The sequence below is a fragment of the Hemitrygon akajei genome, unplaced genomic scaffold (genome assembly GCF_048418815.1).
Source record: "Hemitrygon akajei unplaced genomic scaffold, sHemAka1.3 Scf000071, whole genome shotgun sequence".
Taxonomy (NCBI): domain Eukaryota; kingdom Metazoa; phylum Chordata; class Chondrichthyes; order Myliobatiformes; family Dasyatidae; genus Hemitrygon; species Hemitrygon akajei.
The window spans coordinates 3,961,217-3,978,380 of record NW_027331957.1 but is presented as its reverse complement, the minus strand read 5'-3'; the positions used below and the strand labels follow the sequence as shown (position 1 = coordinate 3,978,380).

The 17,164-nt window shown below is 47.8% G+C and overlaps 1 protein-coding gene across 1 annotated transcript in view; it reads right to left on the bottom strand.

The window, feature by feature from the left end:
- LOC140722186 (uncharacterized) overlaps positions 1-11,054 on the bottom strand; it is a 37,117-nt gene extending 26,063 nt beyond the window's left edge. Inside the window, exon 1 of the mRNA XM_073036978.1 lies at positions 10,903-11,054. Coding sequence (XP_072893079.1) covers positions 10,903-11,054 — 152 coding nt within the window. The remainder of the gene's footprint in view (positions 1-10,902) is intronic.
- Between the last annotated feature and the right edge of the window lie 6,110 nt (positions 11,055-17,164).

The following is a 17,164-nucleotide window of genomic DNA, read 5'->3' as shown; positions in this document are numbered from 1 at the left end:
TGCGGAGGGAGATTCACTCTGTGTCTGACCCCGGGAGTGTGTGATGGGACGGAGTGGAGGGAGATTCACTCTGTGTCTGACCCCGGGAGTGTGTGATGGGACGGTGTGGAGGGAGATTCACTCTGTGTCTGACCCCGGGAGTGTGTACTGGGACGGAGTGGAGGGAGATTCACTCTGTGTCTGACCCCGGGAGTGTGTGATGGGACGATATTGAAAATAAAAAAGAAAAAGTTACAGCATTACAGGCTCACCCGCCCACAATGTTGTGCGTCCCTCCGCACCGTCCCTTCACACAGTCCCGCAGTAAGGCACAGAGTGAATCTCCGTCCACACCGTCCCATCACACACTTCTGGGGTCCGACACAGAGTGAATCTCCCTCCACTCCTTCCGCTCACACAGTCCTGGGATCAGACACAGAGTGAATCTCGCTCCTCTCCGTCCCCTCACACATTCCCGGTGTCAGACACAGAGGGAATCTCCCTCTACAGCGTCCCATCACACACTCCCGGGGTCAGACACAGAGTGAATCTCCCTCCGCACCGTCCCATCACACAGTCCCGCAGTAAGGCACAGAGTGAATCTCCGTCCACACCGTCCCATCACACACTTCTGTGGTCAGACACAGAGTGAATCTCCCTCCACTCCGTCCCTTCACACATTCCCGGTGTCAGACACAAAGCGATTCTCCCTCCACTCCTTCCGCTCACACAGTCCTGGCATCAGACACAGAGTGAATCTCGCTCCACTCCGTCCCCTCACACATTCCCGGTGTCAGACACAGAGTGAATCTCGCTCCACTCCGTCCCCTCACACATTCCCGGTGTCAGACACAGAGTGAATCTTCCTCCGCACCTGCCCATCACACACTCCCGGGGTCAGAAACAGAGTGAATCTCCCTCCACACCGGCCCATCACACACTCCCGGGGTCAGAAACAGAGTGAATCTCCCTCCACACCGGCCCATCACACACTCCCGGGGTCAGAAACAGAGTGAATCTCCCTCCACACCGGTCCATCACACACTCCCGGGGTCAGACACATAGTGAATCTCCCTCGACACCGGCCCATCACACACTCCCGGGGTCAGAAACAGAGTGAATCTCCCTCCACACCGGCCCATCACACACTCCCGGGGTCAGAAACAGAGTGAATTTCCCTCCACAGCGGCCCATCACACACTCCCTGTCTCTACACGATCTCGAAACACACTTCAAAGGTCAGACAAGCCTGATTGTCTCTGGGATCTCTCCCATCACATACTCCGGCAATCAGACACATAGTGACGCCCTTTCCATTTCGTCCCATCAGACATTCCCGGAGTGAGACATAGATTGAATCTGTACTGCCCCGACTCGGTCTCCAGTGGTAACACTGGGAGTGAACCACCGCCCCCCCCCACCTCCACGCTGACCCGTCGCAGACTCCCCCGATCAAACGCAGAGTAAATTTCCCTCCGTACCTTCTCTTCACACACTCCCGATGTGAATCATAGAGTGACGCTTAATCTCTCCATGCCTGCCCAGTGACACGGAGCTGGTTAAAAAGGGTGATGTAGCCTCACCTCTTCTACTGGCCAAAAATTCACACATTTGAGCCTTGGTTTAATTGACAGATCTGTATTAAGATACATAGAAAACCTACAGCACTATACAGGCCACTCCCCCACAAAGTTGTGCCGAACATGTCCCTGCCTTAGAAATTACTAGGCTTACCTATAGCCCTCTGTTTTACTGAGCTCCATGCACCTATCTAAGCCTCTTAATAGACCCTATCGTATCGCCCCGACCACCGTTGCCGGCAGCCCATTCCACGGACTCAAAACTCTCTGCGTATAAACATTTACCCCTGACATATCTTCTGTACCTATTACCCAGCATCATCAACCTGTGTCGTCTGGTGGCAACCATTTCAACCCTGGGGAAAAAAGCTCTGACTATCCGCAAGATCAATGCCTCGCATCATCTTATACACCTGTATGAGGTCACCTCTCATCCCCCGTCACTCCAACGAGAAAAGGCCGAGTTCGTGCATGCTATTATCATAACGCTTGCTCCTCAATCCAGGCAACATCCTTGTAAATCACTTCTGCACCCTTTATTTGGCTTCCACATCCTTCCTGTAGTGTGTCGACCGGAACTGACCACAGTACTCCAAGTGGGGTCTGACCGGGGTTATATAGACATCACGTCTCGGCTCATAAATTCAATTCACGATTGATAAAGGCTAATACACCGTATGACTTCATAACCGCAGAGTCAACCTGCGCAGCTGCTTTGAACATCCTATGGAATCGGACACCAACATCCCTCTGATCCTCCGACACTGCCAAGAGACTTACCATTAATACTATATTCTGCCATCGTATTTGACCGACCAAAATGAACCACTTCACAGTTATCTGGGTTGAACGCCATCAGCCACTTCTAAGCCCTGTTTTGCATCTTATCAATGGTCCGCTGTAACCTCGGACAGCCCTCCATACTATCTACAGCACCTCCAACCTCTGCGTGATCAGTAAATTTACTAAGCTATCCCTCCACTTCCTCATTCAAGTTATTTATGGAAAATCACAAAGGGTAAGGATCCCAGAACAGATCACTGAGACACCCCACTGGTGACGGACCACTATGCAGAATATGCCCCTTTTCGAAAACCCTCTTTGCCTGATGTGGGCAAGCCAGTTCTGTATCCAGAAAGCAATGTCCACTTGGATCCTCTGCCTCCTTACTTTCTTAATAAGCCTTGTATGGGGTACCTTATCAAATGCCTTGCTGAAATCCATGTACACTACATTCACTGCTCTTCCTTCATCAATGTTTTTAGTCACATCCTCAGAATACAAAAAAATAAAATCTCTCAGGCACCTAGGGCATGTCCTGCCCTTGACAAAGCCATGCTGACTACTGCTCATCATATTATAACTCTCCAAATGTTCACACATTCAGCCTCTCGGGATCTTCTCCATCAACTTACCAAGCACTGAGGTAAGACTCACTTGTCTATTATTTCCTGGGCTATCTGTACACCCTTTCCTGAATAAAATAGCAACATTTGCATCACCTGGAACCTCTCCCGTCCCGACCGATGATGCAAAGATCATCGCCAGAGGCTCGGCAATCTGCTCCCTCGCCTCCCACATTAGCCTGGATCACGGGGACCTCTTTTGGGGCTGGTGTGATCTGCAGAAGATGGACGGGTTGCACTCAAATCCCAGGGGCACCAATACCCTGGCGGGGAGGTTTGCTCAGTCTACTGGGGAGAGTTTATACTAGAATTGTTGGGGGTTGGGAACTGAACTGAAAAGACTGAGGAAGAGGCGGTTGGCTCAAAAATAGAGGAAACTTGCAGACAGTGTGTGAGAGGGGATAGGCAGCTGTTAGAGATGCACGCACTCAGACAGACGTTTTGAGATTTGTCTACTTTAATGCAAGTGGTATTGTGAACAAAGCAGATGAGCTTACAGCGTAGATCATTATTTGGAGCTACGATGTGGTGGCCATACAGAGACTTGGATGGCTCAGGGTCAGGAACGGTTACTTCAAGTGCCAGGAGTTAGATGGTTCAGAAAGGACAGGGAGGGAGGCGAAAGAGGTGTGCGCGTGACACTGTTGATCAGCGATAGAGTCACGGCTTCAGAAAAAATGGACGCCACGGAGAGATTGTCTACGGAGACTATGTGGGTGGAGGTTAGGAACAGGAAGGGGTCAATAACTTTACTGGGTTTTCCTGAAAGGCCGCCCAATGGTAAAAGGGATATCGTGGAGCAGATGAGGAAATATATCTTGGAAATGTGTAATAATAACAGAGTAGTCATGATGGGAGAATTTAAATTCCCAAATATCGATTGGCATCCCCCTAGAGCAGGGGTATTTAAATGGGGTGGAATTTGTTAGGCGTGTTCAAAAAGGTTTATTAACAGAATATGTGGATAGGCCTACAAGAGGAGAGACTATACTTGATTTGGAATTGGGAAATGAACTTGGTCAGGTGTCATATCTCTCAGTGGGAGAGCATTTTAGAGATAGTGATCATAATTCTATCTCATTTACAATAGCATTGGAGAGAGGTAGGAACAGACAAGTTAGAAAAGCGTTTAATTGTGGTAAGGGGAATAATGAGGTTATCAGTCAGGAAATTAGAAGCTTAAATTGGGAAGAGATGTTCTCAGGGAAAAGTACGGAAGAAATGTGGCAAATATTCATGGATTATTTGTGTGGGGTTCTGCACACGTACCTTCCTATGAGACAGGGAAGTTATGGTGACGTGCAGGAACCGTGGCGTATAAATGCTGTAATATATCTAGTCAGAAAGAACTGAAAATATTACAAAAACCTCAGGGATCTATGTAATGTTAGAGATCTAGAAAATTATACGGCTAACAGGAAGGAGCTTAAGGAGGAAACTAGGAGATCCTGAAGAGGCCCTGAAAAGAACTTTGGCGGGCAGAATTAAAGAAAATCCCAAGGCATTCTATAAGTATGTGAAGAGAAAGATAAGACGTTAAAGAATAGGACCTATCAAGTGTGACGGTTGGAAAGAGTGTATGGAAACGGGGTAGACAGCAGAGGTACTCAAGTTGGATAAGTCGCTGGGACCGGATGAGATGAACTCCAGGCTACTATGGGAGGCGAGGGAGGAGATTGCGGAGCCTTTATCGATAATCTTTGCATCACCAGTGGGGACGGGAAAAGTTTCGGATGGTGGATAGTATTCCTTTATTCAAGAAAGGGAGTTGAGAGAGCCCAGGAAATTATAGATCAGTGAGTCTTACTTCAGTGCTTGGTGATGGAGAAGATCCTGAGAGGCAGGATTTATGAATATTTGGAAAGGTATAACATGATAAACAATAGTCCGTGTGGCTTTGTCAAGGGCAGGTCCTGCCTTCCAAGCCTGATTGAATTTTTTTGAGAATGGATTAAACACATTGATGAAGGAAGATTAGTAGATATAGTGTATATGGATTTCAGTAAATCATGTAACAAGGTACCCCATGCAAGGCTTATTGAGAAAGTAAGGAAGCATTGGATCCAAAGGGAAATTGCTTTGCGGATCCAGAACTGGCTTGCCCACAGAAGGCAAAGAGTGCTTGTAGACGAAGTCACATTCTGCATGGAGGTCGGAGACCAGTGGAGTGCCTCAGGGATCTGCTCTGGGACCCTTACTCTTCGTGACTTTTATCAATGACCTGGACGAGGAAGTGGCGGGATGGGTTAGTAAGTTTGCTAGAGACGCAGAGGTTGGAGGTTTTGAGGATAGCGTAGAGGGCTGTCAGAGTTTACAGTGGGGCATTGATGGGATGCAGAGCTGTGCTGAGAAGTGGCAGATGATGTTCAACGCAGATGGTTGTAAAGTGGTTCATTTTGGTAGGAGAAATTTGATGGTAGAATATAGTATCAGTGGTAAGAATCTTAGCAGTGTGGAGGATCAGAGAGATCTTGGTGTCTGTGTCCATAGGACGCTCAACACAGCTGCGGAGGTTGGCTCCGTGGTTAAGAAGTCATACGGTGTATTAGTCTTCATCAATCGTGGATTTGAATTTAGGAGCCGAGAGGTAATGTTGCAGCTGTATAGCACCCTGATCAGACGCCACTTGGTGTACTGTGCTCAGCTCTTTCGCCTCATTATAGGAAAGACGTGGAATCCATCGAAAGAGTGCAGAGGAGATTTACAAGGATGTTGCCTGGATTGGGGAGCATGCCTTATGAAAACAGGTTGAGTGAACTCGAACTTTGCTCCTTGGAGCGACGGAGTTTGTGAGGTGACCTGATAGAGGTGTATAAGATGATGAGAGGCATTGATCGTGTGGATAGTCAGAGGCTGTTTCCCAGGACTGAAATGGTTGTCACAAGAGGACACATATTTAAGGTGATGGGGAGCAGTTCAGTTTTTTAAGCAGAGAGTGGTGAGTGCGTGGAATGAGCTGCGGACAACGGTTGTAGAGGCGGACGATAGCGGCCTTTAAGGAACTTTTAGATAGGTACATGGAACTTAGTAAAATAGAGGGCTATAGGTAAGTCTAATTATTTCTAAGATAGGGACATGTTCGTCACAACGTTGTGGGCCGAAGTGCCTGTATTGTGCTGTTTGTTGTCTATGTATCTAAATCAGAATCTCTGTTCCCTGCTCCAATCCCTTAGCCACGCATTTGTCTTCCACTTCACTCTATCCACTCCACTCTATCCACTTCCACTTCACTTCACTGTCACGTGCCACCGGCAGTAATCCCGAGATCACTACCCTTGCGGTCCTGCTTGTCAACTTCCTTCCTAACTCCCTGTAGTCTGTTGTCACGGCCTCTTCCCGTTTTCTAGCTTTGTCATTGGTCATCTGGCTGGTCTCCCTCCCACTGCAAAATGTTGTGGACGTTTCGATCTCCATGAACTGGTGACGGAGATCGCTGTGCATTCCTTTAAGAACAGATAGTTCAGTGTTGAGCGCAGAACGATTCTTGAGACGTGCTCGCTCGGGAGATCTAGGTGGGAATTTTTCTATTAAAGGGCTGAGTTTAACTGGTCTACCTGCAGTTGAAATTGGTGCTGCGTCCTGTTCATCTCACGTGACTCTTTTCCCAAAGGAGCTGGTCGTTTCGGTGGGGGTAATCTTAGACTGACGAATATGTGATAGTGAGAGAGATGGTGCAGGATGTTGAGAGTTTACAGTGTGCCACCGTCACGCTACTGATCGCGTCACAGGTTAGTACGTCAGTGTCACGGTGAAGAGTGTAACAGAGAAGGGCGTCGGCGCCACCTTTAGGTACGCGTCTGTGTCACGTTGAGGGGTATACCAGTGTCCCAGCGACGTTTTAGATGATGTCACTGAGTGGGCTGCCTGAGTATCACGGTGATGGTTGATTCCGTGTCACAATGAGTTTCACGTCGGGTCGGTGTTTCAGTGAGGGACGTGTAGCTGTCACTGTGATAGGTGTTCTGGGTCCACGTGAGAGGTGAGCTGGATAACATCGCGGTGTATGTCTATGTAACGGTGAGAGATATGTCAGGTTCACAGTGCGCGGTTTCTTCCGTTTTACAGTGAGAGGAGTGTCTGTATCATAGTGTGCGGTGTATTAATGTTACAGTGGGAAAATGATGTTGTCAGGGTGAGGGGTGTGACTCTGTCACGGCGAAGGACCTGCTGTGGTCACGGTGGTTGTGTCGGTGTCACAGTAAGGAGAGTGCCGTTGTTACGGTGAGGAGTTAGTGGGTGAAGCTCTGAGGGGCTTGTCGGTGTGAAGGATATATCTTTGTGACGGCGAGTGATATGTCGTTGTTCCGGTAGGGTGGGTGGAGGTGCAATCATCAGGGATGGCGGATTCAATGTGACGTCGTGTCTGTGTCAGAGTGATAGATCTGACCACGTCACGGTGAGGGGCGTGTCGGTGTTACAGTGAATCGTTGTTACTGTAGGGTGCATGTGCGATTCCGTTTGCGGGAATTGTCGGTATCATGTTGAGGGATGCGTTGGTGGAGGTTATGTCTGATAACGCTAGTCAGTGCCGCAGTGAGGGTATCACGTTGCTGGGTGTTGGTATCACGGTGAAGTGTGTTTCTGGGAAATGTTGGGAATGTGACCCTGTTACAGTGGCCATATTTATTCTCTGAGGTTTGTTGTTGCGACCTGTATTAAAGTCACCATGAATCCTCCAGCAGATACCCGTGATAATGAGGGTCGCTGTTAAAACACAGATTAGCCATGTGCTTGACTCTGATCGGTTCACTGCCCGTGTCGTCTGTGGAAAGATCGTTCCTTGTCTTTGTCAATTCACTGATCTACCGTGGGGGCGGTGTGGCGCGGCATCCGGGGAGGAGTCTGTGCTGCCACCCAGTGTTCACTTGGCAGAAGACAAGCTACGTTGAGGTCCACTGCAGGTTTAAGAGGCGTTCAGAGGACGTAGGGCCTCAGTCTGTGTTGTCGTCAGTTTTAAAGGCGTGCATACCGACATATATGTACACACACACACACACACACACACACACACACACACACACACACACACACACACACACACACACACACACACACACACACACAAATAGAGCGTGTATGAGAGTTGTGTCCAACCCTGGGAGTTCAAACCATTCCCTTTCCCTCCCACACACCCATTACCCCACCCCCACAATTCCAAATGTTAAGCCCTCACACCTACAGCAACTGACACGCGTGCTAAACAATATGATATCCCCATGTGCGGCCTCACTGGGACGGGGGGTGTCCCAGTATTTTAACTGAATTTCCAAATCCCCGACCGCACTTTGCAGGACCACCGCCCTGTTCATACCGATGTTATTAGTACCTCCGCCTGCTCACTCACCCACTTAAGAATTATAGAGACGGAATGGTGTGCTGAGGGAAGAGGAAGGATGGGAGGAGAGTCGAGGCCACAGAAAGGGGATTCAGATTGCAGCCGTTGGAGCAGAACGTGTGTTACCATTTTTTTTTCTCCCTGTCTCTCATTGGAGTTATCTTAAATGCCGAAATCCACTGACACGTATCTAGCAGTCAGAGACAGAACGGGACTCCTTCCATACTATCCAATCACACATTCCTCCAGTCATACCCTGAGTGACACTACCCACGCAACGAGCCATCACACACTCCCGGGGTCAGACACAGAGTGATCCTCCCTCCACACCGTCCCATCCCACACTCCCGGGGTCAGACACAGAGTGATCCTCCCTCCACACCGTCCCATCCCTCACTCCCGGGGTCAGACACAGAGTGAATCTCCCTCTACACAGTCCCATCACAAACTCCCAGGGTCAGACACAGAGTGAAGCTCCCTCCACACCGTCCCATCACACACTCCCGGTGTCAGACACAGAGTGAATCTCCCTCCAAACCGTCCCATCACACACACTTCCGGGGTCAGACACAGAGTGAATCTCCCTCCACACCGTCCCATCACACACTCCCGGGATCAGGCACAGAGTGAATCTCCCTCCACACCGTCCCATCACACACTCCCGGGGTCAGACAATCGTAAAGCTCCCGAAGTATTATCCCATCACACTCCCGGGGTCAGATACGTGAAGCACCTCCCGCAGCGTAGCAGCACACTGTACTGGAGTCAGAAAAAGAAATGTTTAGCTCCCTCCCTCTCCACGGTCTCCCCACTCATCAATACCCAGCACGACGGAGTTCCAGTGGTCTGGAATTGTGTGTGTGTGTGTGTGTGTGTGTGTGTGTGTGTGTGTGTGTGTGTGTGTGTGTGTGTGTGTGTGTGTGTGTGTGTGTGTGTCTGTGTGTGGTGTGTGTCTGTGTCTGTGACCGGATGGAGTGCTGAGGGAAGAGGGAGAGGAAGTGAGGGGAGGCCACGGAAACGGTGGCTAGACTGCAGTCTCTGATGCAGGTCTGGAAACACACGACCGGCCTGTGCATGCTGAGTTGTGGAGATGTTCAGAACCTGGTGATAGATATCCGGTGGAAGGGGGAGGTGTAACTCCACACGTTATAATTTCCTTATAAGGGAGGCGAATGGGGTGGCGACGGAGGTGGGGATAATGTTAGGGGGTTAAGCAGATAACGGGGACAGGGAGGGGCGCAAGTCAGGTAGGGGATTAAGGAGAATGGAAGTGTGTCGGGGAGGGAATGAGTGACGGTGATGGGGGTTGCCTGTAAGGGAGGGAGGGCTTATAATAACGGGATGAGTGTAGTGTCGGTAAGGTGTGACAGAGACAGGGGGCAGTGTAGGAGAAGGATTGGTTGACGAACACTGGGTGGGGTCAAGCGATGCAGCGATTCAGAGAGACGGGGAGGGGCGTAGTGAAGGTAGGGAATAACGAAGACGGGTAAGTGTGCAGGGGAGGGATGGTGTCACAGAGACAGGGTAGATTGTTAGGGAGAGAGGGGTGATGAAGACGCGAGTGGTGTAGTGGAGGGGGGAGTGACAGGACGAGGAGTGTATAGGTGAGGGGGTGTTTGATGGAGTCGTGGATGTATTTTTGGAGGGAGAGTGTTATGCACACGGCGATGAGGAGTGTATAGGTGAGGGGTGTGTGACGGAGTCGTGGATTTTTATTAGAGGGAGAGTGTTATGCACACGGCGATGAGGTTTTTTCAGTGAGTCCGTGTCACCATGAGGGGCGTGTTCGTGTCACGACGAGGGTTGTGTGGGTGAAACACTGTAACGGGTTTTTCAGTGTCCCTTTGAAGGTGCCTTCGGTGTGTTTCTTTATCATAGCCTATGCCGTACGTGAATCGGTCCTTCCCTCTGTCGATATATCGTCAAAGTCCTTGTTCCACCCATCACCCCCACCCCCCACTCTTCCCACCCGGTGAATAGAAATCGCTCTCTTCCCTTTCTACCGAGCAGACAACGTAAATCACGGAGCAGAACAGACGCTTCGGCCGGAATTTGTGTGATATACCAAATAAACAAAATCCTTTCTGTCGACACAATATCCGTCCCCCATCAATCCCTGCACACCAACGTGCCTGTTGAAGAGCCACTTAAATTCCTCTATGGATTTCAGTCCACCACCAGCGCTGGCAGCGCGTTCCCATTACACACCGATCTCTGTGAGAAAAACAACACTTGCCACTCTCACCTCCCGGGAACATACCTACTCTCACCTGAATGCGGGAACTCTGGAATAAGAACTTTCGCTCTTTTTATTACACTCTGTCTGGTCTATTTGCGTCTCGTTGTTACATAAACCTCAATACTTCCTGCATTGAAACGTTCGCAGCTCAGAACATGAGTCCCAGCAGGCTCAATCATTTGTTTCCTGAATTTATCTGAGGTCTTTACAACATCTGGCCCAACAGTGACTCCACTGTCTGTTAAAGCTTTCGGGTTTTCATCCCCCTGCAATTTAAGCACCACACTGACCTCTTTTTACTGGCAAACTTTCTCGCTGAGATATTAGTTCCACTCCTGTTCAGGTGTGAACTGAGAGAGTTACTCGATGGCGGAGAAAATGAAGGAGTTGTACAACGTGGGGCGGTGTGGCGCGGCCGACAGAAAGGACTCGGTGCTGCCCCCCAGCGTTTTCTCGGCAGAAAACAAGTTCAGTTGTTGCAGATATTGTTGGCGCGCGCGTCCGTGCGCGCGCATGTACATAATGCATTTAGTTATTTTACTGATATCCCACATATGCTTGCTAACTTTTTATTTTATACATACTATGTGTGCTTTGTGCCTCGTGTTACAGCTGGTATTGTGTTTAGCTGCTTGGTCCTGGCTGTATTCATGGGCAAACATGTTTGAGGGAATTGCAATTAAACTTAAATTGCATTGAATTGCAATGATATGGAACCGTCTCCTCTGTTGAGTTTGCACCTTCCGAGGGAAATAGTCCAGTGACTACCTCGTTCCAACCCGAACTCTTTCGCCGCATTTTAAACTGAATGTTCTTTCCAATTTTGGCCATACCTCCATCTATATAAGTTTGAAGAACCGGCTCCCTATTCCCACCTATACACTGGTGATTATAACGACCGCATGCCATCGAGGAATCTCGTTCTCTACCTCAGTACCGTTTTTCCGTTCCCCTAGCAAAGACAACCCTATCGATTCAGGTCGCCACATTTCGCACGCCTCCTGTTGAGCCACGGAACCGATAATAAAAACTTTCACAATATGAAGCTCACAGTCAATACCAGGAATGTTAAACTCACCCGATGTCACAACCTGATGTCGCTTACAACAGACTCCGAACTCTCCACATGTTTGTTCCTCTAAATCCCCAGACTGTTCGGTGTTCGAGAATGGAGCCCCATGAACGTGTTCATACCTTTCTAATTCCTCAGCGCCAGCTTTAAAGCCTCGACTCAGCCTAAGTTGTATATGCAGTAGCACGACTAAAACAGTGGTACACTGGAAGGTTGAGCCAACAGATCTGCCCCGCCTACGACCGAGTCTTACTAATTGCTAAACTATCACCTTTCCAGTCGTTGTCCCCTATCCTGAGCTGATCTGCCTTTCGTGTAGTACTTACTGCTTTGAAATGGACGCAGCTCAGAGGATGAGATGCAATGGGCTCAACGTTTTGCTCGCTGACTTTGTCTAACGTCTTTGCAACATCTCTCCCAACAATGACTCCACTATCTGTTCAAACATTCTGGTTATCATCCCCCTGCAATTCTACCTTAAACACCACAACGACCCTGTTTTTAGTGGCAAACCTTCCCGCTGTGATATTAGTGCCACTCCGGTTCAGGTGTAAACTGAGAGAGTTACTCGATGGCGGAGACAATTAAGGAGCTGCACAACGTGGGGCGGTGTAGTGCGGCCGAGAGGCGGGACATTGTGCTGTCTCCCAGCGTTCGCTCGGCAGAAGACACAGCTCAGTTTCTGTAGTTTGTAGATTTCGGTGACTTTTAAAGTGCCGAGGACTACAAGCTGATTATATATATGCTGACACGCGCGTGTGCTTGTGTGCGCGTGTATATAAAGCGAGAAAGTATTTACTGATATCCTACATATGCTTGCTATCTTTCTATTTTATACAGATTATGTGTGCTTTGTGCCTCGTGTGACGGATGGGATTGTGTTTAGCAGCTTGGCCCTGACGGTCATGTGTGATGGAATTGCAATTAAACTTAAATTGAATTGAATTGAAATGAAATGAATCCGTCTTGTCAGTAGAGGTCACACCTTCCGAAGAAGAGAGCCCAGCGATTCACATATCTGAAGCACTCGTTCCAACCCTAACATTTTACCCACATTTTAAACTGAGTGTTCTTTCTAATTTTGGCCACAGCTGCACATACATAAGTTTGCAGAACCGGCTTCCTTTTTCTATCTATATACTGGCGACGATAATGACCGCATACCATCCAGGAATCTCGTTCTCGTCCACAGTAACTTTTATTCCGTTCCCCTAACAAAGACAATCCCATCGATTCAGCTCGTCAGATTTCACCCCTTATTCCCTGCTGAGCCATAGAACCATATTCAGTGCCAGAGACCTGACCGGTGAGACTTTCCCCTGCTTGGTCATTTGCAACTCTCTCCTCCCATCCTGAAGTATCCGAAGCGGTCTACCTGTTATTGTGCGGATTGGCCACAAGGGGTCTCTGCACCGGCTCTGGCTGTTTATACCCTTTCACCTTCCTGACTGTCACCTAGTTTCCTGTATTCTACACATTGGGTGTAATTACCTCTCTATATGTCCACCCTCTCAACCCGTCAGCTTCGCGAATGTTTCCGAGTTCATTCAGTTTCAGTTCCAACTCTGTAACACAGTGTGTTAGAAGATGCAGCTGGATGATCTTATTACAGGTGAAATTGTCAGGAACTCTTGAGGTCTCCCTGCCTTCCCACATCTCGCAAAGGATCATTCAACTCTCCTGTCAATCATTACTACTCTGACTGTGGGATTATAAAGAAAGAAGCAATAATTAAACTGAAAACAAATCAAACAACAGTTCTCTGCCCTCTCTCACCGAAGAATCTCCTCCTTGAATAATCAAAGAGATAAACACTCTGACTTCCACTCAAATCCAATTCCAGCCTCTAGTCCGCTCATCACACACACACGCACACACACACACACACACACACACACACTCACTAGAAGGTTAAGGGGGGACTTGATACAGGTATTTAAAATTATGAGGGGGATAGATCGAGTTGACGTGGACAGGCTTTTTCCATTATGAGTAGGGGAGATTCAAACAAGAGGAGCGGCAAAAATTTAGGGGTAACAGAAGGGGTAACTTCTTTACTCAGAGAGTGGTAGCTGTGTGGAACGAGCTTAGGGTAGAAGTGGTAGAGGCATGTTCGATATTGTCATTTAAAGTAGAATTGGATAGGCATATGGACAGGAGGGTTATGGGCTGAGTGCAGGTAGGTGGGAGGGTCTAGGTGAGAGTAAACTTTCATCACCAAATCCGCCGACACACACACAGATCAACCCAAATCATTATGAGCTCCCAGATACAGCATTTGGATTAATCAACCTACCCACTCCCCGTTTTGTTAGGTATTCAGTTATATGGGGCAGTAATGTACAGCATACAAGACTGTATATTCCTTTGATCCAGTTAATCGCATTCAGCCGACTCAAGGAGTTGGGTAAATCTCCAGTTGAATTCTATGCACAGGGAAAGGCCAAATATGTTATCCCCAAATACGAGCGCGTCCCCATAACAAGAACAAACCCCAAAATCCGTGTGCATCCATGTGCACCCCGAGACCCTGTGCAACCCATTTTCGCTGACACGCAATACCCAACACCAGGTGCAGCTCGCAACCTACACCCGCTGACACCCCCACATGCCCATGAGATTTTTCCGAGCAAGATGCATTCGAAACAGTTGAGAAAATGGCAACCTCGACGTTAACAATCCGCACTCAACACATTCGTGTGCAAATCTTGATCCGCCAACACACCCAAATCTATGTGTATCCCCAAATACGTGTGCACGGCCTTGTTTGAGACTAAATTTCGAGTGATGTCTAAGGTTCTTCTTTAAATCTCACCGGCGGTTCTTTTTTCACCTTCTCTTAAATTGCAGCAATTTCTAAAAGCGCAGCGCAGTACTTTTGAATGTAAATTTAAAATATGTTACAGTATTGATTAAGAATTAGACCAATAGTCTGTAAAGTTGCCCAGCGCTCCGGATTATCGGAATTTACTTTAGCAGAGGCTTTGTATCGATAAATCAAAACTGCCCGCCATGAATCCACAAAACATGTGCATATCACCAAATCAGTGCGAACTCCAAACTCACTGACACACCGCATATATAATAGATAATTCCAAAGCAGAATTCATGTCCAACATTTCAGAAAATGGCTGTTTCAACATTTAAAATTCGCACCACCCGAAAATATGATTGCAAATGTTGATTGGTAAGCAAACAGTCCCCGGAATATACGAACACCACAACATCTAATTACGTCCCCGTAATTGACTACAGACCCCTAAATTGGCGCGTATCCCCAAATCCTTGTGCATATTTGCCGCCAAACCCTAAATCTACGCACAACCAAAATCAGTGCTCACCCCATATATTTGAGGACTCAACTTTAAATCTGTGCACATTCCCAAATCCAAGTTCACACCCTAGCAGTGTGCACCCCTTATTCTCCGACACTGCCCAATATCTGCACAACCCAATTCAGTGCGCACCCCAAAACCGCTAACATCCTGACATGCAGTTTAGAATCATTTCAAGAATTCATAAAGTGGATGCCTCGACATTAAAATCCGCACACAGCCCAAATTTCATGTGTAACTTCAGATCCGCCAACACGCCCAGATCTTCATCTCACCTCAAATCCGTGTTTACATGTACACAATCCCAAATCCATGTACACCTCAAATATGTGCACCACATCAACTAGGAGCGCACCCTAAAATTCATGTGAATATCATACCCGTGGAGAAACCCACTTGCACATTAGATTATCCCAGAGGAAGTATCATTTAAAATACTTCACTCAAAATTTCAAATTAAATTCATTATTCACGTGATCGAAATGAAACAGCTTTGAGAATCGGTACACCTTCAAACCGCAGACACCCCAAATACGTGAGAAATCCGTGTGCATCTCCAAATGCAAATATATCCCAACAACTTCAAAATCGTGGACACTCACCCGCTAATTAGATTATCTCAAAAGAAAAAAATCAGACTTTCACAAGATGACTAAACCTCTGTACAACGAGCCCCACAAATGACTGTGGGGGTTTCAGCGTGTTTGGGCTGCGCATGGTGATGCGCACCAATTTGACGATGCACATGGATTTGGTGATGCTCGCTGATTTGGGTTGCCTTTTCGATCACGGGACACACATAGATTTGGTGAGTTGACGGATCAAAATTTGCGTGCGGATTATTAATGTCGAGGCTGCCATTTTCTCAATTGTTTTTTATTGATTGTTGCTCCGGGAAAATCTGATGTACAAGTAGCGGAGACCGCGGGTTTCGGGTGCGCACTGAACTTGCGATTGCGCAATTTTATTTTTTGTCGTCGTATATGGTTTGCACACGGTCTTCTGGTTCATGTGGATCTGGGGTTGTGCATGGATTTAGGAGCGTTCTCTCATAAAGGGTTGCAAACTGATTTAGGGGAGTGCTCCGATGTAAGGGTGCGCACCTTTTTAGGGATAGCAAATTTAGGGTAGAGTCTTCATGTTTTGTAAGTGCATATCGATTTGGTGACGTACGTAGGGTCTTTGGGATACGTGGTGGTTTTTACCAGACAGCCATTTTGTGTTTGCAATGATTAATCGTCTGGGTCATCTAATATATATGCCTGTGGGGTGCTCTCGTATTGGAGGATGTGCTCAGATTTGGGGGTGCGGACGGATTTTAGTGATCAGTGTCCAGTTAGGGGTGTAGTCTTGAATACGGGGCTGCACACAGTTTTGGGTTCACACGCAGATTTCGGGGTGCGGACGGATTTTAGGGGTGTAGTCTTGAATACGGGGCCGCACACGGATTTGGGTTGACACGCTGATTTGGGTGTGTCGCCGATCTGCAAAAGGATTTTGGCGCACATATGGCTTTCTAACCTCGAGAAGGTCATTCTCTGAATTGATTGAAATGTTGCTTTGTCTGGGATAATCCATCATGCATCTCGGGTGTCAGAGGGTTTGGGGTGCGCACCGATTTTAGGTTTGCGCAGATTTCGGGCTGCTTCGTCATATATGGGTGGCAACCGATTTGCGATGCGAAATGATTTAGTGAAATCAGCGGATTTGGGGGTACATGCAGATTTGGTCTTTTAAGGAGAGTTTCGGCGAGTACGTGTGCACAGTGATGTGTGGATTTGGAACCACATACGTATCTGATGGTGCTTTCTGATTGGGAGGTTGCACTAGATTAGGAATGCATCAACCAATATGGGTGCACAGGTCGTCAGTATGGATTTGGTCCTCGCGATTTCTTTAAGGTGAACGCTGTCACTCTAATGTGTATACGTGAGTATCAACAGGTTTGGTGATGTACGCGATCTTAGATGCTCCCGGATTTGGGGGTGTCTGTGGATTTGGGGTCCTGACAAATCTCACGGTTGTTTCATTGATAGGTACTTTATTAATAAATACTCTTCCGGTTTTCTACTCTGCTCTTGCCGTGATTTTTAAGTTGGAAGTTGCTACTTTCAGAACTATGTGAAATTATTTCTCCTCTCGGATAATCTACTCTGTAAGTGGGAGGTGTTGACACCTTTTGAGTGTGCATACGGATTTGGGAGTGCACGTGGATTTT